The 22675-nt window shown below is 36.4% G+C and overlaps 1 protein-coding gene across 10 annotated transcripts in view; it reads right to left on the reverse strand.

Annotated features, from left to right (window-relative positions):
- Nucleotides 1-22675, reverse strand: part of AHI1 (Abelson helper integration site 1) — a 214339-nt gene that overhangs the window by 74902 nt on the left and 116762 nt on the right. For 8 of the 10 annotated variants that reach the window (XR_007128105.1, XR_007128106.1, XM_047733429.1 and 5 more), the window contains one exon: nucleotides 9049-9104. The exons of 1 other annotated variant lie outside the window; for it this stretch is intronic. Coding sequence is in view for 7 of the 9 variants with exons in the window: in XM_047733429.1 (XP_047589385.1) it covers nucleotides 9049-9104 (56 nt within the window). In the remaining 2 variants the exon portion in view is untranslated. Of the gene's footprint in view, nucleotides 1-9048; nucleotides 9105-13526; nucleotides 13745-22675 lie in introns of those variants that run through there. One more of the 10 variants, XM_047733433.1, reaches the window with a different exon arrangement.

A 22675-nucleotide genomic window follows, 5' to 3' on the forward strand; every position in this document is an offset into this window, starting at 1 on the left:
TGTAGCAACCCTTTTGGCTAAATGCTACTTTCTTTTGTGAAATAAGTCAGCAACATACACAAAAGGCTGAGTTAATTTGTATTCTATTTTCCATCCTCTTTTTGTGACAGGCTTCCTGAATTCTGGTTCACCGTAACAACAAGTAGGACCATCTAGCTTCCTTTCTAGGGCACAGTTCCCATTCTTCCAAAAGTTCCTACCTATGATAGAACAAAACCTCCCTGTTTCCATACTCCCCAGGCTTCCAAGATGCTACACTATTCCTGATCTCTTACGGCATTCATCTCTCTTTACCTGTCTTTTGTGAAGGTTCTTCTTCCAACATTTTGAATATGGACATCCCTCAGTTCCATCCTGGCTCTTTGCTCTCACTTATTCCTATAGTTTCAGCATATTTTCATTTATTCATCCAAGGAGTATATAATGACAGTCTACTGGCAATGGTAAGAGAGACATAGTCCCTACTTTCATGGAACTTATATCCTATTGAGGAAGACAGGTGATAAAGAACTAAATAAAAATTATAAGTGGAGAAAAATATTAGGAAGGAAAAAACGAGGTACAATAATAAAGATTAAAAGGGGGAGTGTATCTACTTCAGACAGAGTGGTAAAGAAAAATCCTTTGAAAAGTTGACATTTACTGGGATCTAAAGAAAAAACCTGTTACGTAAAAAACCTGTGTATATTCCTGGGAGAGAGACCAAATGTCCAAAGGCCTGTGGGTGAGTGGGAAAGAGTCTGGCTGTGTTTGAGAAACTCAGAGCAGAGAGTATCGTAAGGCGATGCTTAAGAGGTAGGCAGAGACCAGATCATGCAAGGCCCTACAGGCCCTAGGATTTATTCTAAACATAGGAAAAGTTATTGAAGACTGTTATGCAGAATGATAAGCCATTATGACTCACATTTTAAAAAAGATCACCCTGGCTGTCATGATTTATGGAACTGATGAATAAGCTGAGAGTTGCCTAACAGTCCCAGTTTAGGCCTGTTGTCCTGGTGTAACTTCTACATCAACTCCTTGTGAGTCACAATATGTGATAAATAAATACATCCTAAAACAAACTTTATAAAAAATGAACACAGGGGCGCCTGGGTGGCTCAGTGGGTTAAGCCGCTGCCTTCGGCTCAGGTCATGATCCCAGAGTCCTGGGATCGAGCCCCGCATCGGGCTCACTGCTCAGCAGGAAGCCTGCTTCCCTTCCTCTCTCTCTGCCTGCCTCTCTGCCTACTTGTGATCTCTCTCTGTCAAATAAATAAATAAAATCTTTAAAAAAAAATAAATAAAATAAAAAATGAACACAGAACAACAAAGAACATTGGGCAAGACACGGGCAGGCCATTGTGGCAAAGATTCCCTTGTTCATGATGTCCCTGACCCAGCTGGGACCCTGGGGTCCTCCCTTTGATTCTTGACTTAGTTTACTCCTCAGGCTTGGGATATGTTCTTTTCCTTAATATCTGGCCATCTCTTGTGATGAAATTATATTCAATACCTGGTATATACAAATATATTGAGTGGGTGTAATGCATCTAACGCATTTATTCCTCATAGCAATCCTTGAGGTAGGTGTTATTATCCCCACTTACAGATGAGGAAACTGAAACACAAAGAGCAAAAGAAACTTGCCTAAAGTCACGTGGAGCAAAAGTAACTGAACCAGGCTGTGGAGCCAGGTAATGTGGTTCTCAAGTGTTCTTTGCCCCTCTTCCGATACTGTTTTGCAATGAGAGAGGCAGAGACATGTTCAGGGAACTGCAAGTAGCTCAGAGCACGGGGGAAAAGCTGGAAATAAGTTTAGAAAGGTAGTAGAAGGATGTCAAATGATATGTTAAATAGCTTTGTTTTCAACTGGTAGGAAAAGGGGCACACCACGGGATCTTAAATGTCTGACTATATTTGCACTTTGGATAAACAGCTCTGCAGAGAATGGATTTGAGAGGTGAGAAGGAGGAGACTTGTTTCTGATTCAGCTTATATTATAAAGATTGGGTGTGTGGGTTTTTTGGTGTTTTTTTTTTTTTTTTTGTAATTTTATTTTATTTTTCAGTGTTCCAAGATTCACTGCTTATGCACCACACTAGTGCTCCGTGCAATACGTGCCCTCCTTAATACCCACCACCAGGCTCACCCAACCCCCCACCCCCTGCCCCTCCAAAACCTTCAGTTTGTTTCTCAGAGTCCACAGTGTCTCATGGTTCATCTCCCCCTCCGATTTCCCCCAACTCACTTCTCCTCTCCATCTCCCAATGTCTGGATGCCTGTTGTAAAGAACCTGCGTGCTCCCTGCCCATGATGATACACAGGACTTCCCACACCTATGCCTGAGCCTTCTGACTCCTGCATCTCCCTTCTGGACTTCACAGCTGTAGAGTGTGGCTCTATCAAGCACAGCAAAGTTCCATCTTCAAACTCATCCTCTCTTCTGAAATTCAAGCCTATATTATCAGTTCTCTGAACATCTGTACTTGTTGCCTCTGGTTACTTGAAATCTAACATGTCTAAAACTGAATCTACTATTCTCTAAAAATCATAAAGTCAAAAGAGAATTAGGGGGAAAAAAGTCTAAGAAACACAGAAATGTCAGTGGAGTATGATAACAGGAAAAACCTACATAAAGCTTCATAATTTACAATGTCTGGAGAAACAACCAATGTCTATGTATTTAAGAAAAATGTTATATTACGGACAACTCACAAGTGATCTTAAAGGAAACCTATACAGTATTTGTATTTGAATTTCAACAGGACTGCTCTGAATTGTTACTTTATTGATAAGTAAAAACAGATTCTTTTATGACAAGTTATAAAAGCTTATAGTTTATCGGTTCCCTCTCCACCCTGCAATTATCTTCAGAAAGAGATTGGTCAGAGATTCTATTTTATGAGCTTTATAGGGGCACATTCACCCCAGTTTGCATACTATGAATTCCTGGAAAATTCTACAGATTGGAAAAAACAGAGTGCTTCCTTTGGATCAAGGACATTTCACCTGAACTAAACAAACTGCCCCAAATTTTATGTTAAATATTATGTGAAAGACATAATTTACATAAATATATAGATAAGGCATACTATACTAGCGTGTAATAATAGAACATGTAGCAGTCTTGTGAACTTAGAATGGGCTAAACAATTATATGAATCTAACAACAAAGACAACTTAAAATGTTGTAGAATAAGTACAGATGATCATATAATCCAAAAGAGTCTCAGAATAAAGTTTAATTTGTATGATTCAGATTAATACCTTTATAAATAAGTTTAAAGGGTGAACAACATCATGAACATCTCATATATTTTCAGAATAAAATGCTGTTAAACATATTAAAGTTTACTACTGATGAAAATTATATGACAAAAATTTATCAGTCAGACCCTTAGAAAACCTAGGTATAGGGACACCTGGGTGGCTCAGTTGGTTAAGCAGCTGCCTTCGGCTCAGGTCATGATTCCAGCATCCTGGGATCGAGTCCCACATCGGGCTCCTTGCTCAGCAGGAGCCTGCTTCTCCCTCTGCCTCTACCTGCCATTCTGTCTGCCTGTGCTTGCTCTCTCTCCCTCTCTCTCTGACAAATAAATAAAATCTTTAAAAAAAAAAAAAAAAGAAAACCTAGGTATATAACTGCAGAATGAATGAATTAAAAATTTGTTAAATTCAACTTATAACAAGAAAAATGAATATTTAAATATTTAAATTTCCAATCAGTCTATGATATTTTTATTCCTAATAACTAATGGAATATTTAGAAAAATGGCAAAAGTATCTCATAACTGGTATAATCTAAATGAGAGAGCCTGAATTTTGTTTGAACCTGCTATGGGATATGTGTAGGCTTCTGTGAAAATGCAAGCTGTAATTTTATAAACGGCCAGGAAATCCATTTGTTAAAAGAAAATCTGTTCTCATTAATGGGACTTGTGGGATCACTGAGTAAAAGAAGAAAGGAGTAATATTAGTGTTACAGGTGTGGAATGCAGGGGCTTTACAAAAATCAGAAATTGATTACAAGAGGCTAGGCTGATGTGTGAATTTTAACATATCAGTTTTCACTAGAAGAGACTTGAAAAAAATTCTTCTCAAGTCACTAAAAATTTTGCATATATATACAGCATGGCTTACCATGTTTTAATTCCACCAGAAAATATAAAAAGCTATGGGAACTGTTATACATAGAGTAGGTTATAGGCAGGTTTGTAATAACCTAAATAAGAACAAACATGTACAGAGACTTCCTTATGCTGGGTGCTGTTTCTCTTTGATTTGCAAATGAGTCTTTCATTTAAAGTAAATATGAGGACTCAAGCCTGCGCTGACTTAACTATTAACTAACTTTTACACCTGCTTTTCAGGGTTCAGACAATGACCTCTGATTAATCTGAGTCTGATATTATCCTTAACAGCAACTAATTCTTAAAGTGGCATGATCTAATTATTTTCATATAACCTATTATGATGAGACTGTCTCATGTCTTATTTGCTTTTCCTATAATAGTTAAGTGTTTGAGTGAATACCATTCAGGACAAAAACTCAGTGTCCTAAATACCATTCAGGACAAAAAGAAAGATACACATTTAACCATCAAATCTGAACTAGGACATCAGGTATAAAGAAAATAAAAGAAAATCTACAACACATGAGTAGGCAAAACAGGCTACCAATGCAAAAGAACTGTTAGACTGATATCTAATGTCTCTCCCAAAACACTAAATACCGGAAGGCAAAAGAGGGTCAATGCTCTGAGGGGAAAAGTTTATGTCCAAATAATTAAAAACTCTGGCGAACTGTCTTATTCAAAGACAAATAAGATATTTAGACTCAGACAATATATATTTTTTGAAAAAAATAACTTGAGGGGTCCCTCAGTCTGTTAAGCATCTGCCTCTGGCTCAGGTCATGATCTCAGGGTCCAGGGACCTGTCCTTTTATCAGGCTCCCTGCTCAGCAAGGAGACTGCTTCTCCTTCCACTGTTCCCCTACCTCCTGCACCCCTGCTCGTGTTCTCTGGTGTGCCCTGTCAAATAAATAAATAAATAAGTCTTTTTAAAACAAAACAAAACAAAACTTGAAAATGTACTCCTAAATATGAACAAAATTAAGAGCGCAAAATGCAAAAAAAAAAAAAAATAGTGATTATAGCCAGTTACAAAGGTTTGATTCTGTTTGATGGAGGAGGTCACATCATGTGGGGATATAATGTTCTATTTCTATTGAAGGCATCTCAAAAACACATATGGTATTATTTATGTCAGAAAGAAAAAAATACCAAACAAAAAAATTAAATCTCATGTAATAAATGAAAAAAAGAAGGATATAAGTAAGTTAAAAAGAGAGTGGGAGAGAACACAGAACAAAGACTGAGGTGGTTTTGTTCTCAGGCTAACCTATACTTACTTAAAAAACACTGCATCACATTATAGTGCTACCGGATCAAACTATCCTCTGTAACCACATATTTACTGAAAAGTTCATTCCCACGTGGAATCTCAAGAAACACAGCTTTCCCTGTTATAGAGGTCTGAGAAAGTCTCATTTCCCTCCCTGCTGAATAGCTGTAATTAGCATCTAGCACTCTCCTAGACCCATGCCATTCATGGCTGTATGTGGAGCAAGTGGGAAGTTGGGATGATACCATGTAGAGCGGTAAGCTGGAGACTGATGGTTAGAGGCCAGGTTAGGAAGTCACTCAGAGACATGGCCTCAGCCATACTAGACCCTGGGTCCTCTCCTTTTCTCAGGCCCCAGAAGTATCTCTCATTTTTAGGTTAGTAGGGTACCACATTTGAACTTATAAATATCATACTTTGTTATATTTTTAAACAGACCTTTTCATTTCTTTTATCTCTATAAATATTTTCTTTTCTTTTCTTTTTTTTTTTAAAGATTTTATTTATTTATTTGACAGATAGAGATCACAAGTAGGTAGAAAGGCAGTTAGAGAGAGAGAGAGAGAGAGAGAGAGAGAGAGAGGAGGAAGCAGGCTCGCTGCCGAGCAGAGAGCCCGATGCGGGGCTTGATCCCAGGACTCTGGGATCATGACCCGAGCCAAAGGCAGAGGCTTTAACCCACTGAGCCACCCAGGCATCCCTCTATAAATATTTTCTTTTCTTAAACCCTTTGAGGAAAACAAGGGCACACCCATATAGAGGATAGAAATTAGGTATCATCATATTTCTGTGAAGAATCACTTTTCCTGTCCTGAGGACCAGAAGACATTGGGTAAAAGGCTTGTAATTCTATGTTATGGAGAAAGGGCCAAGGGTAACTGTCAGTAAGCTGGGGGACTAAATAGGAGTGAGGGGCAGTAGAATATCTTTAGTTTGTAGTAAACGGACAGAAGGATTCAGAAAAACATACCGAAAATGCAGCCTGGCGCAAGTGAGAACCTGGAAAACTAATGAGTGTTTGGGGTGTGCCTCTATAAACCAAGTATATTAAAACATATGGACTTCACAAATTGGAAATTTTATTAATACATTAGGAGCTATCATTTAAGAATCCAACTGGAAGAACATAAACAAAAATCAACAATACCTAAACTCCTATGTATTAGATTTTGTTCCTGGTTCTTTGGAATCATTCCGAGATCATTAAAGCATTCCTGCAAACGTTAATGCCATTATTTCTCACAACTGCAAGAAAAGTCAGTTCTATTATTTCCTCATTTAATTAACAGGGAAACCTATAATCTGTCTACAGGTAAAACAAAACAAAAAAGTCTCTGGGGGCATCTGGGTGGCTCAGTCTGTTAAGTGTCTGATTCTTGATTTTTAGCTCAGGTCTTGATTTCAGGATTTTGAGTGGAGCCCACTTAAAAAAGAAATACAACTCTGCCAGGATGTACTTTTCTGAGTTCTAGAATGCACAACCCCCCTACCCCCCGCACCAACAAAACCAGAAATGTAAACACAGATGCTGTAGGAATGCCTGTAGAAATAAAATTAATTTCAAAAGTATGTAAAATAATCCAGTGAGTATCTTTTCGAAATACATTAAGAGGTTCCAGTTCAAGATGGTTGGTTACATAGGAAGATCATCACCGTACCTTCTCCCACAGACATGCTGAGTCTGCAGCTACATATGGAACAGTTTCCTCTTAAAAAACCTAAAGACTTGGGGTGCCTGGGTGGCTCAGTGGGTTTAAGCCTCTGCCTTCAGCTCAGGTTGTGATCCCAGGGTCCTGGGATCGAGCCCCAGATTGGGCTCTCTGCTTGGCAGGGAGCCTGCTCCCCTTCCTCTCTCTGCCTGCCTCTCAGCCTACTTGTGGTTTCTGTCAAATAAATAAATAAAATCTTAAAAAAAAAAAACACAAAAAAACCACAAAACCTAAAGACTGGCTGAATGCTGACTACACCTGAGGCAAACGAGAAGAAAACCACACAGAAGCATGTAGGAGAGAGCCTGAGGTACAACCTTGCCATAAACCCCGTTCCAGGACAGTGACCCACAACCAGGAGAAAAAGTAAAACCTGGAGTTTTCCCCAAAGAGCAAAAGGTTCAAGTCACACATCAGGCACCTCAACTTTTAAGACCTACACCTCAGAGAAAAGAAATTATTTCCCATAATTGCTAGTCTTCATTTTTTTTAATCTTAAAAAACACAATTTACACAATGTTGTAACTACTATTTTAGCATACTTACCAGTATAACTACAATACACACTAGAGCCAAGTATTTTTCTTTCTTTCCTTTTTTTTTTTTTTTTTAAGATTTATTTATTTATTTGACAGAGAGAGTACACAAGCAGGGGGAGCGGAAGGCAGAGGGAGAGGGTGAGGGAGAGGCACGCTCCCTGCTGAGTAGAGAGCCTGACATGTGGCTCAGTTCCAGGACCCTGGGATCATGACCTGAGCTGAAGGCAGAAGCTTAAGCAACTGAGCCACCCACATGCCCCTAGCCAAGTATTTTTCATGATTATAATGATATTCAATTCCTCAAACAGTACTCTTTTCCAGAGCCCCACATACTAATTTATCAAACATGTTGTCTCAATCACGTGAATTTTTTACAAATACAAAGTGGAATCAATCTGCCAGTGAGGAAAATATTATCAATAAAGTTAAATATGATTTAATATTGTCTTTATGTCCCTAAAATATATTACCAAATCTTTCTAACAGGAAATGATGAATTCTATGGAGTACTTGGAAGACTTAATGTACAGAAAGGGTAAGAGAAACAAGATTATGCTTGGTGAAGAGTAAAATATGTGCTAGCCTATATCATCATATGACTCTTTCAAGTGGAAACTGGCAACTGGTACATATTTTATTCAAATATTATATTCAGAGATTAAAAGGGAAATTTGTTTTCCTTCTACATTCTCTTGTATAATTATTTTTAACATAGTAAATAGGTACTGTAATTGTTAAATGCCTTTTGTTGTCTGGCAGTAATGGAAGAGGGATAAGAGATTTCACTGCTATAATAATAAAGCATAGCAATCCATAAAAGAAATGAAACATTCACTCTAAATAATGATGCTAGTGTGCAAAATAACACTCCTTTTAAAAAGAGTGTAAATCAATTTGCGTATTTATATTAATTTGTTCAAAATATGAGATATTTTTAAATTAAAATCATTCTATATATAACATAATATAAATAAGTACCTGTAAAAATGATACAGTATCTTATTTTCCTATATCTTGGTAAAAATTAGTATGTTTTCCTCATTAAGTAAGAAAACATGAGGTTAATTTTCTGGAAGGGATATAACTTTTGGCAAAAGGAAGGTTATGGGGCACCTGGGTGGCTCAGTGGGTTAAAGCCTCTGCCCTCGGCTTGGGTCATGATCCCAGGGTCCTGTGATCGAGCCCCACATCAGGCTCTCTGCTAGGCAGGGAGCCTGCTTCCCTTCCTCTCTCTCTGCCTCTCTCTCTGCCTACTTGTGATCTCTCTCTCTCTGTCAAATAAATAAATAAAATCTTAAAAAAAAAAAAAAAGGAAGGTTACAAGCTTTTTCTACAGTGGCATTTTGTGTCACTATAACCAGTATCAATTTGTAGCTTATCCATTTTAACAATGCAGAAATAGACTGCCTTACCATTGGTGCTGTATCTACATGATGGTTACCAGGCTTTCTTTCCATGCTGTTAATCCCTATGAAAAGAAAAGATGGTGAATATTTGCTTATTATACCTAACCATTTTATTTTAAAAACATTTATGTCAATAAGAGGTGACTCCTACAGCTTATAAGAAAAAAAGCCTCACATGAATGGAAGGATCCTTTAAAGTCGTATCATGAATTCTTTGGTCAGAAACAGTTGGAGAGTTTAGCTAACTAAGAGACCCAATTCAAAGTGAGCTGAGACAATCCCATTCAAGTGGTGTTTAGCAATAGTGCAAGATGTGTCCATATCCTGCTCTTGGCTCAAAAATTGTATCATTATCTCCACTCTGCTGCATTTCTTCCATTAAAGTTTTATTTCTGACTTGAGGTCGTCAAGTTTTCATAAAGAAATATCACAAAGGCTATAAAAGGAATCACCTCAGTATTTTCTCAAAAAGAATAAATAAATCCACTTGAATTTCTCTTTGATCATTTGACTTCCTACCATGCCATATTCTATTTATTCAATCACCATGGAGTGTCTGAAAAAAAAAAAAAAAAAAGTTGCCCTGATTCTCTCCTTTAAAATAATGACTGCTAAACTTCAGAAAATTCCTTTTATCATGTGTAGATTTACCTTTTTGTTCCCAATGTCCTCTCCTGCATTCTTTTTAATAAACAGCTTTTAAGGATATAACACATTGTATCTCATCTGTAAAGATACTGGTTCAAAGTCTAGCTCAAGTTAAAAAAGAACACAGGTGTGGGTTTCCTTTGCTTTACAGTCTCTGTCCATCAGCAAACCGATATGTGAGTCAGGACTTAGAAAAGTTTTTTCAAATAATGGTATAGGCTGTTACATGCAGGTCTGGTTAGAAGCAAGAACTGCAATGTACTGTTAGCAATTAGCACAATTTCTAGTTGAAACAAACACCAGTTCTCTCATTTACAGGCATTTAAAACTCATTTTTCGGGGCGCCTGGGTGGCTCAGTGGGTTAAGCCGCTGCCTTCGGCTCAGGTCATGATCTCAGAGTCCCGGGATCGAGCCCCGCATCGGGCTCTCTGCTCTCTCGGGAAGCCTGCTTCCTCCTCTCTCTCTGTCTGCCTCTCTGCCTGCTTGTGATCTCTCTCTGTCAAATTAAAAAAAAAAAAAAAAATCTTATAAAACTCATTTTTCTTCAAGTATGATAAAGGATTAAGTGAGAGCATCACAGAACAATCACTTTTTATCACTGTGCAAGAATATACTAAAAATGAATAAAGTATCATAAAACATGATCTTAAAAAACATGGTTTTTGTTTCATTAAAAAAAATTTTCTCAGCGTCTATTATTAAATGAAGTATAAATAATACTTATTCAATCAAGTAATATTTACTGAGTAGCTATACTTGGGATCAATGAAAAAAGATAAATTATAAAGGCTAAGTTGTACTTTCTGACCTCAAGAATTGAGTAAAACAGAGATGTCCTTTTTTTGGGAAAAAAAATGACAGCAAATTAACAGTTTTGCCTTAAAAAATCAATAAAATCTTTAAAGTGATTTTTATGGAAATCACTTTATTTTTATTTTTATTTATTCATTTTTATTCATGGAGTAACACTGGCCTTGAATAAAAAAATTTTTAAAAAACCCCTAGGAAACATATTAGAAAATGTTCAGATAATGTTGATCCTTACTGTGAGAGTTTAGTAATACTGAGGTCTAAAGAACAAATGGTGAAATCCCCACTTCCCTGGTGCCCACACTCCCACAGCCCTCTTTGGCCACATTCACTGAGAAGTCTGGCATACACTGGCTTTTAAATGAGCGGTCACACCACGAGACTCAGGAATTAGCAACATTTTACATGTGTGTTCTCACTATTGTAATCCGACTGTTATAAAATTGACCTAGACTGATTACTAATTTTAAAATTCACATCCAATTAGAAAGTAATTTCAAAATGTTGAAAATAAAAAACTAAAAAAATCCAAAAAACCCCAGATATATATCTTCAGCTTATATAATTACAAAGAAAAAATTACATATTTTACAGTTTCAATTTCAGGATAAGAAGGTGATAAAAACGACGGAGAGGAGAGTCGAACCATGAGAGACTGTGGACTCTGAGAAACAAACTGAGGGTTTTGGAAGGGAGGGGGGTGGGGGGTTGAGTGAGCCTGGTGGTGGGTATTAAGGAGGGCATGTATTGCATGGAGCATTGGGTGTGGTGCATAAACAATGAATTTTGGAACACCGAAATAAAATAAAATTAAATTAAAAACAAAAAAAAACCCTAACATTTTGAAAAGTGGATTACCCAAAGATAAATTCTCAGTTTGAAACTTAGATTGCCTATTGAAATAATACCGTTTGGAAAGACAATCAAACATGCTTGCTCAAGCTTTTGGTAAAGAATATACAGAAAAAATAAACTTAAGAAAAAATGTCCCCAAACAACTATTTTAAGTAAATTTTATCTAAAAAATCTGTTTGTGTGTTATTTCACTTTTATTAAGGTATGATGATAAGTGAAAGCTCATAATAAATAGATTGCTGTGCTAGTTATTTTTGTTTGTCAGCTTGGCTAGGCCACAGTACCCAGATATTTGGTCAAACATTCCAGATACTTCCGTGAAAGTATTTTTTGGATAAGATGAACACTTGAATTGGTAGTCTTTGAGTAAAGCAGATTATTTTCCATAATGTGAGAGGGCTTCATCCTGGGTTTTAAGAAAAAGACTGACTTCCCCCGAAAGAGAAGGAATTTTGTCAACAGATTGTTTTCGGACTTGAACTATAACTCTTCCCTGGGTCTCCAGCCTGCCACCTAACCTTGCAGGTTTTGTACCTGGCCTGAATCCACAATCATGTAAACCAATTCCTCAAAATAAATCTATATATACATCCTACTGGTGGTATTTCTCTAGAGAATCCTACCTAATATGCTCACTTTCTGGGAAACAAATAAAAAAATGAAAATACAATTGTTTGTGTTTATTTAAATTAACTTTTTGTTTACTAAATACGTGAGTTGTGCAGTAGTAATACAGTTAAAAGGTCCAATTTATTAAATACCTCAAATGAACTTAAGAATATTACATCTGTAGAGTAAATTGCTCTACCAAATAAAAAAATCAATGTGTCAATAAATATCCACCACTAGACTGTCCAGTCTGACAGTCTCTGCTTTTTGATTTACATTCACTGTGATTACCAATATGGCTGTGTTTAAGTCTGCCATCTTGCTATTTCATTGCATCTATGTCTGTTCCATTCTTCCTTCTTCTTTTTTCCATACTCTTTTGAAATAATCAAATACTATTACTATTCCATTTTACATCCCCGATGGCTATACTGTTAGCTACACATTTTTCTATTTTTTTTGGTGGTGAGAGATTGTCTCAGACATCTCTAATTTGTTACAGTATACCCTGAATTAAGATTTTTCTACTTTACCAACAATGTTAAGTATCTTAAAACAGTATTATTCTATTTACCCTTCTACCCTTTACGCTACTGTCATATTTTACCTCTATATGTTATAAATCCCAGAACATACTGTCACAATACTTGTTTTAAGCAGTCAGTAGTCTTTAAGAATGAAAAAATCAGCTTTTTATATTTATACATATATTTATCCTTTCTAGTGTTTTCATTCCTTCTGCAGATCCAGGTTTTCACCTGAGATCATTTCCATTTAGACTGATGGACCTTTTGTAGAATCTCTCTGTGGGTAACTTTTTTTTCTGAAAAGTCTTTAGCAGGCATTTATATATGAAGGACATTTTTGCTGGGTATTGAAATCTAGGTTGATAGCCATTGTCTTTCAGAACTTCACTGATTTATCCCATTATTTCTTATGAGGATGGAGCCATCAATTCTTCCTATTATTCTCCGAATGTGATGCATTTTTCCCCCTGGCTGCTTTCATGATTTTTTCTTTAGGTTTCATTTCCTTCAGTTTAATTAAAATATACCTAGGTGAGATTTCATTTATATATATCCTTCTTGGGATCTGGTAAGCTTTTTATATCTCCTACATTAATGTTTTTTATTAGAGGTGTAATACTCTTGGCCCATTATTTCTTTACCCTATCTTGTATTTCCCTTCTAGAATTCCAATTATACTTGTTTAGATAATTTGATGTAGTCACACAAGTTTGATGCTCTGTTATTTCCCTCCCATACCCTGTGCTTCAATTTGGATACATTTTATTGTTCTGTCTTTGAGTTCACTGACCCTTTCTTTCCATGTGCACTATCAGCAATTAGGCCCACTTAATGAATTTTTCATTTCATCTATTACACTCTCTGGGTATAGAATTTCCATTTATTTCTTTTTTATAGTTTCCATTTCTCTGCTGAAATACTTCATCCACCATGTTTCCTCAAAAGTCATTTAACATAGTTATAAAGGCCATATTAAAGTTCTTGTCTGCATATCCAACATTTTCATCATCTGTAGTTTCCTTCTACTGATTGTTCTTTTTCTTGATTATGGGCCACCTATTCCTGCTCATTTATTTCTTCATATTTCTGACTGTAGGTTAGATCTGTTAGACATATAATTAGTAGAGAATGAAACAGAAAACATGCTTCCCCCAAAAGGGCTCACTCTTTCCTCTTCTTGAAAGCTCTGGTGAGGGGTGCATCTTTGTGTTCAAATCTGGAGTTGGCCTGGGTTGGGGATGGGCTGATTTATCTATTAAATATCCAAAAAATAAGATCAGTTCCTCCTTCTAGAAATTTGGAATTTAAACCTCTAGAGAATAAGGGAACTTTCTCTCTCTGCTATTCTCATTTCCTATGACACTGCTTTTGGGGGAGGTGCTGTGTGGAGACAACGGACACATATCTGGGGCCTTTTGGATTCCAATCCATTATGCCAGCCTACACAGTCCTTGGAAATTCAGTTGATTCCTGTTTTAGCAAAGTCATTCTGCCTATAAAACACTTGCTACCAGTTTCTGTGTCTCTGTCTCAATAGTCTCAGGTATTAAAGCGACTGCTGGTCTCCACTGCCTTATGGAGTAGGCACTCTTTGGAATTTAATCCATGCACACGTCTTTGTGTCCACATCCCTCTGATGAATTTTTATTTAAATTCAATTAGCCAACATATAGTACATCATTAGTTTCAGATAGTGTTCAATAATTCATCAGTTGCATATAACACCCAGTGCTCATCACATCATGTGCTCTCCTTAATGCCCATCATCCAATTACCCCAATTTCCCCGCACTCCTCCAGCAACCCTCAGTTTGTTTCCTATAGTTAAGAGTATCTTGATGACTTTTTGTTTTATACGAAGTCAACATGATGTTGCACTAGGAGTAATGATCATCACCAACCTTATACTTCCTACCTGGAAGCACAACTCCACTTCCATTTAGTTATATTGTCTTTTATCTTATCTTTTATCTTGTTTTTGGTCCATTTCAGTGCATACCCTTTTTCTTTCTTGAATTTCTACCAATGTTTCAATGATGCTATTGGTTATCTTCTAATTCTAACAGTAATAAGTACATTATTAATTATTTATACAAATGAACTATTTAAATATCCCTCTAACCAGGATACTATATTTACCAATACATCCTTACTCCACGAAAGATTAGGTTTATAGAAGGCTTTTACTTCTCTATTTTTCTACATAAATTATAGTTAAATTTAAATGGATAAAAGTGCACAGGAATTTGTACAAGTGCTTAGTATGAATTTATGAAACAAAAAATATAGTAAGAAAAAAACCTTAATGTTTCCTTTATGTCTAATAGAAAAATTAAATGTTTTCCCCTGTATCTTGAGATTTCCATTCTAATTGAGTTGTCATTCAATTAGAGTACTCTCTAAATCCCAGTATATTTATTCAATGCCTTCCATTGCTAGTAGATACATGATGCTTTGTCTGAATAATGGGTTTTTGGATAAGAAACCCTTTATCTTGGTTGTCTGGATGGATTATTCCACTATCAGCCAGCTTTTCGAGTTTTAGATGAGAAGTCCAATTCAACTCTCTTTCGAGGTAAAGAACCTGTTCCTCCTCTGTACAGGCTTTGAGATTTTCCCTGCATCTGGGAAATCAGGAATTTCACCAAGGTATATCTAACTGTGTCTTGCTTACAATTCATCTTTCCCAAGACTTGATAAACCCTTTAATCTGCAGTCTTATCATCTGCCCAGGGAAATTTTATTCTATTATTTCTTTAAATTTTGCAGTTCATTTTATTTTACCCTCATAACTTTTTCTTTTTTTTAATTCATATTATTTATTTTTCCCAATTTTATTTTTATTTCTTTTCAGTGTAACAGAATTCATTGTTTACGCACCATACCCAGTGCTCCATGCAATACGTGCCCTCCATAATACCCACCACCTGGCTCCCCCAACCTCCCACCACCTGCCCCTTCAAAACCCTCAGATTTTTTTTCAGAGTCCATAGTCTCTCATGGTTCATCTCCCCTTCTAATTTCCCTCAACTCCCTTCTCCTCTCTATCTCCCTATGTCCTCCATGTTATTTGCTATGCTCCACAAATAAGTGAAACCATATGATAACTGACTCTCTCTGCTTGACTTATTTCACTCAGCATAATCTCTGCTAGTCCCGTTCATGTTGACACAAAAGTTGGGTATTCATCCTTTCTGATGGAAGCATAATACTCCATAGTGTATATGGACCACATCTTCCTTATCCATTCGTCCGTTGAAGGGCATCTTGGTTCTTTCCACAGTTTGGCAACCATGGCCATTGCTGCTATAAACACTGGGGTACAGATGGCCCTTCTTTTCACTACATCTTTATCTTTGGGGTAAATACCCAGTAGTGCAATTGCAGGGTCATAGGGAAGCTCTATTTTTAATTTCTTAAGGAATCTCCACACTGTTCTCCAAAGTGGCTGCACCAACTTGCATTCCCACCAACAGTGTAAGAGGGTTCCCCTTTCTCCACATCCTCTCCAACACACGTTGTTTCCTGTCTTGCTAATTTTGGCCATTCTAACTGGTGTAAGGTGGTATCTCAATGTGGTTTTAATTTGAATCTCCCTTATGGCTAGTGATGATGAACATATTTTCATGTATCTGATAGCCATTTGTATGTCTTCATTGGAGAAGTGTCTGTTCATGTCTTCTGCCCATGTTTTGACATGATTATCTGTTTTGTGTGTGTTGAGTTTGAGGAGTTCTTTATAGATCCTGAATATCAGCCTTTTGTCTGTACTATCATTTGCAAATATCTTCTCCCATTCTGTGGGTTGCCTCTTTGTTTTGTTGACTGTTTCCTTTGCTGCGCAGAAGCTTTTGATCTTGATGAAGTCCCAAAAGTTCATTTTCGCTTTTGTTTCCTTTGCCTTTGGAGACATATCTTGAAAGACGTTGCTGTGGCTGATATCGAAGAGGTTACTGCGTATGTTCTCCTCTATGATTCTGATGGATTCCTGTCTCACGTTGAGATCTTTTATCCATTTCCATAGCTTATTCTTTATAACAATTCCACTTAATCTTCTAGATGAGCATCTTCTTTTCTCACTTTGTCTCATGATTTTAAAATCTGAAATCATGCAGTTTAGTTTAATTTCTTTCTAGAGGCCTACAAAGACTAAGGCAAGAGGGATGGCAAACCCTGGAGAATATATCAGAAAACAAAGATTTTTCTGGAATCTCAGGGTCAGTGTGTCATGAATGGGGTTAAGGGGACAGGATATGAGTGTGGGAGGGCTCTGTTCTTGGTGCTGAGCAAGGACCTGTGCAGGGAAAGCAGGTCTCCTCTAAAGGGATACGCAAAAATGGGTTTTTCAGAATTCACTGAGGGCTCTCAGCCTGCAGAAGCTGTAATGCTCTGGGTAACTGGCTATCTCTGTCATTTTAATGTCCGTAGTATACTGAGGGTCTGGCAGATCCTATGTACCACAATGGACCTATAAGGGGCCTACATGAGAAAGGACCCACATAGCTAGAAGTATCTAGTCCCAGGCCCAGCCACTGGGAAATGACTGTAACTTGCAACTGATGAGACTTGAGAGGAGAAGCTTAGCCCTGTGCCTCCGCAGAGGGGTGTTTTTGTTTTTTTGCCACAGCTTGTTGGGACCACAAACCATGAACGTGAAAAGAAAACCAGCAACTCTCATAAGGAATTTAAGAAACCTGAACATGACCAAATAACCTTCTAGAACTGGTAGTGCCATTGATGACAGAGGAAGAATTAGAACATTTTTAAAATTAAAACATCACAAAACAAATAAAACTCAATGACTATTAAGGATTTTAAGAGAGTTAATTAACAAACCACAAAGATAATTCCACTTCAAAGGAAGGAAAGAGTAGTGGCTTCCAGAAAGTAAATCAGAAGATGGGTAACATTCCCAAGGTCATACAACCAATGAGCAGCAATACTGTGACTGAAACCTATGCATCTAAGTCAGAAGCACTCCAGACCCATTTGTGTGTTTGGTTCCTGTAGTAAGGCCCTAATTTTATTCATCTTTCCATCTACAATGCTTATAGTCCAAATGCCTAAAACCCACAAGGCCTTCAACTCTTGAACTGAATAAATGGAATCTATACCATATCTACTGAGTTCGTGTGCTACACTGAATTCTTAACTGTGTGCATTAGTTATCAGAATGTTTGAGTTAATCTTCTATGACTATTTTGAAAAATGTTAATTTACTATTTCCTTTCATAATGCATCTAAACTTTCTATAAAACTGAAATATGTTATCTGAAAAGTTCCCCAATTCTCCACATATTATACACTCTAGAGAAGATAAAACTAAAAAAAACTTTTTTTTTTTTTTAGAAAGAAAAACTTTATGTTTTTGGGGAGATGGTTAGGTATTTTATTTTGTAGAAAACTAGAATATGACGTTTTAGCCCACTGTATTTGACTGATCTGAACAGGAGAATTACATATTTTTTAGTTTTCCTCAACTCTCCCAAATTCAAGACAATGACCAAAAGAAAAAAAGAACAAAGATGATCAGATTTATTGCAAAAGAAAAAAAAAAAACAGGATTTATGCCAAATTCTAAAGCCAGAACATATATCCAGCAACATTATGTATCATCACCGTTTATGATTACCCACTAAGCACAAGGCACTGTGCTAGGGACAGGGGAACCCTGATTCTCTCTTTCATGACACATATTTTAGGAGTCATTTGCTTCAGGCAACACTATAATAACTATGCGTCCTATTTGTTCTGGAGATCACCATTAGTCTCTATATAAGGCAGAGAGCATTATGCTTTGATTACTTCTGGCTAGGAAAAAATGAAATAAAATTATTATATTCCAGTAGAAAACAGTTTTAAGAGGCAAGGGTTCTTTCCTGCCAAATTTAAAATATAAAGTTGTTTGTGCAGAGGTTGCAAGCATTTTTAATAACTACAAAAGAAGTAAAACTGTTTTTCAGACAATATAATTTTATACCTAGAAAATACAAAAGAATCACTGCTAAAAATAACATTAATAACAGAACTAATACATCAGAAAGTTAACACAGTATAAAGTTTAATATAAAAAAATCAGTATCCTTTATATATTCAAAGAACTGGTTAGACGATACGTGAAAAAGAATACCCTATTTTTAAGAGCAATACAAAAGATAGACTACTTGAATAAATACAAGAAACAATATGAATGTTAAACTACTTCTGAAAGACATAAAAGACATAAAAGTAATCTTGAACAAATAGACATCCCTTATTCTGCAACAAGATAATTAGCATTATATAAAGGCCCATTCCCTCCAAGATAATATACGAATTTAGTGTGATTCTGATAAAAAGTTTTTTCCCCAGCACAAGTTGATTCTAAAATTCATACAGAATTTTATAGAAGACTACCTAGAAAAACTGTGGGGAATAAAAAGAGCAGAGAGTAGAAATAAACACTACCAAATATCAATTTATATTATAAGAAGACTCTGCAATTAAAACAATGTGATAATGACACATGAATAGACCTGTAGGCCAATAGAATACATTAAAATGTTCAAAAAATAGCTGATTACATATAGAAATTACATGTGAAGAGGAAGAGATACTTTTAAATACATGGTGTTGGGCAGGAATGGCTGTTCTGAAAAACAAACTGGATCCTGGGGCACCTGGGTGGCTCAGTCAGTTAAGCGTATGTCTTCGGCTTAGGTCATGATCTGAGGGTCCTAGAATCAAGTCCTGTGTTGGGCTCCCTACTTAGTAAGAAGTTTGCTTCTCCTTCTCTGCCTCCAACTACCATGGTCATGCTCTCTCTCTCAATAAATAAAATCTTTAAAAAAAGAAAAGAAAGAAGAAACTGTATTATCTCACTCCATAAACCAGGAAAATAAATTCTTAATGGGTCAGATTTAAATACTAAAAATGAAGCTATACCAATCTTAGAAGAAAACATAGGAATCTGTCTACAAACCCAAGTATAAGAAAAGCTTTCCTAAAATTTTGTACTGTGAAGTCAAAGCCAAATGTTCAACTTGGAGAAAATATTTGCAACTTATACTACTGACAGATAAGTTTCCCTATTATACAAAGCAAAAACATACAAATACACAATAAAGATAATTTAAAATTTAAATTGGAAATCACTCTATGAATTCAATGATTTTTTAAAACTTGATTTTCTAAATAGTCCAGTTATAAATGTCTAAGAAGCAATGCTATTCCAATAGCAACTTAGCCCCAAATGTTAGTTTCTAAATCCCATTTTCCACTAAAATAGTACCAGGGCTTCTTGGAGAAATGATTGAATCCAGGGCAGGGAAAGTACACAATGCACGGAGGACACACTGCAAGCATGAAGTATTCTAAACTAACTGGTTTGTATCAGGATACAGGAATAGACGTGAAGGGGCTCTCCTTTGCCAGATTAGTGAACAACTTCAGCAACACAAAGAAAATGATAGTAAAGAAGTATAACAAGTTGAATGGGAAAAAATTCACAATACTCAAAGAAAGTGCTCTTCTTGACAAACACCAGCCAATAGAAGCAGAAGCAATGATAACATTAGAAACCGACCATGTTGGGGCACCCGGGTGGCTGAGATGGTTAAGCATCTGCCTTTGGCTCAGGTTATGATCTCTAGGTCCTAGGATTAAGTCCCACAGTGGGCTCCCAGCTCAGTGGGTAGTCTGCTTCTCTTTCTCCTGCTGCCTCTCCCCCTGCTTGTGCTCTCTCTCAAATGAATAAATAAAATCTTTAAAAAGAAAGAAAAAAAAGAAACCCGTCATTTTGCATCTCTTAACCACTGTTAACAGTTAATTCAGGCAAGAATCATCAATGGCTGCTGAAACCACTAAGTAAGGTTGTTGGAGAACAGGCTATTCACATGGTCTCAAAGTACTGATCCACAGAATACCCAGCAATTACAAAGGGAAAAGTTTATTTTTACAACGGCACCTAGTGTTCACTATATTAATCAAGGATTAAATTTAGCAAATAAGTTGTAGGACAATCTGACATTACATGCTACCTGATGTGATGCAAAAAAGTACGTGTTACTTTTTATTTTTTACTACTACAGTGTTCTTGCCAAAGAAAGTTTAACCTGAACCTAATCACAGTGAAATAGATAAAAACAAAACACTGGATATTCTACAGGGCAATTGGTTCAGCCAGACTCTAAAAAAGTCAGTGTCATGAAAAAACAACAACAAAGGACTCAAGATTAGCAGAGATTAAATGAGACTAAAATGACGTAGTGACCAATATAAGTGTGACTCTGGATTGGATGCTAGACAAAAGAAGCATGCAAACAACAAAACTGCTTAAGATATTTTAGACATAATTAAGAAAATCTGAATATGAACTGTTTATTAGATATTATAGAATCATTGTTAATTTTCCTAGATATGATAACAGTACTACGATTATATAGAGAATATCCTCATTCTTAGCAGATATATCAATGAAGTTTTTGAGGGGGAAAAAGCAAATGGTATAAATTTAGGAGTTTTATCTTTCTTCTCAACTTTTTTATGGTTTTAAAAAATTTCAGAACACACTCAGGAAAGGACTATAGACCCTTATTAGACATTTAACGACTACATAGGAGGCAAACATATGTTCAATGGTTTTGAATATTGCTAAACCTTCCATGTAAGCAGAGTAAACAGGGTTTAGGTTTTCACTGAAAAAAATTTCTCAGCATTATTTAAAAACAGTCAATGAAAACCAAACACTTCTCCTCCTAACTGTGGATTTATTGGAGTATCTTCCTAAAAATAAGAGAGGGCTCCAAAATTAATGCACAAATGAATAAATAGCTACTATAACATGTATTTATATTTTACAATATATTGATACCTTCACTCAATAAATCTATGTTTATTGAGAAATAATAATTTTCAGGGCATGGGCACCTGAGTGGCTCAGTTGGTTGAGCCTTTGGCTCAGGTCATGATCCCAGAGTTCTGTTCTGGGATTGAGCGCCATCGGGACCCCTGCTGGGGAGTCTGCTTCTCCCTCTGCCCTTCACCCTGCTGGTGCACTCTCTCTCAAATAAAGAGAATCTTTAAAAAAAATAATTTTCAGGGCAAATTCCTGTCCCAAATCAGAAGTATGAGTTATTTATAATTCTCTATTATTACTTTTTGTCTCTTTCCCATGGAAAAAAAAGTGCATTTCAAGGGACAATTCAGTAGTATAAGATATCCTGACTCTGGAGCACTCTGTATATTTTGGAAGACCGGCTCTGGCAATTATTAGCTATGTGACTTTGGTAAAGTTATTTATCCACTTCATGCCTCCATTTCCTCATTCAGTACAGGGGAAACAATATGTATCTCCTAGGTTGATGGGAGAATTAATTCGTTAACTAACACACGAAAAAACACTTTAAATCATACTTGGCATGCTATGTATGTTTGAGATACACACACACACACACACACACATGATTTATTTTGACTTTGTTGTTTAAAATATCCTATATTTGTATGTTTTTTCAGCAGCCTTTAAATACATGTAGAACTAAAGTTTTAAAGGAATAAAACACAGTAAGCATTATAATTAAATATTTATATGACAAGGGTTAGACATTCTAACAATGAGTTCTGCTTTAGAAAACTTAATGGCTTGCTTCATACAGCCTGAGGTGAAAATAATCTTACCTTAAAAATATTTGTATTAAAAATTATATACACACAGACATATGTGTGTGTTTAGATATGTGTATACATCATAAATAGATAGATAGATAAAACCTGTCTGCTCCTCTTTATCCCACTCCTTAGCTTGGACCCTTTTTCCTCATTTGGATTACTGGAATAGCTTCCTAACCAAGGCCGCTGACTTGCTCTACGGGCTTTCCAATGACATTCCATACTGCCAGAATAGCTCTTCTAAGGAAAAATTGTTATCCTGTCATTCTCCAGCATAGCCTTCAGGAAAAAAATCATCCTCCTTGAGTGTTTAACTCAAACTGCTTAACTAAAAATGGCACACAAATCCCTTCAGGACATAGCGACTGCCCAGCTCACTAAAACCACCCCCATTCATTTACCCTTGCCATTCCTCCAACTGTTCTTTACTCCAGTCAGGGTGTACCTAAGCTCTCTCCCTTTCTGACACCTCTTTCCAAGCTTAATTATTTCTTAGACATTCTTTAAAGCTCAGGTCAAACATTGTGTCCTCTAGG

This window comes from Lutra lutra, chromosome 6 (assembly GCF_902655055.1).
Source record: "Lutra lutra chromosome 6, mLutLut1.2, whole genome shotgun sequence".
Classification (NCBI taxonomy): domain Eukaryota; kingdom Metazoa; phylum Chordata; class Mammalia; order Carnivora; family Mustelidae; genus Lutra; species Lutra lutra.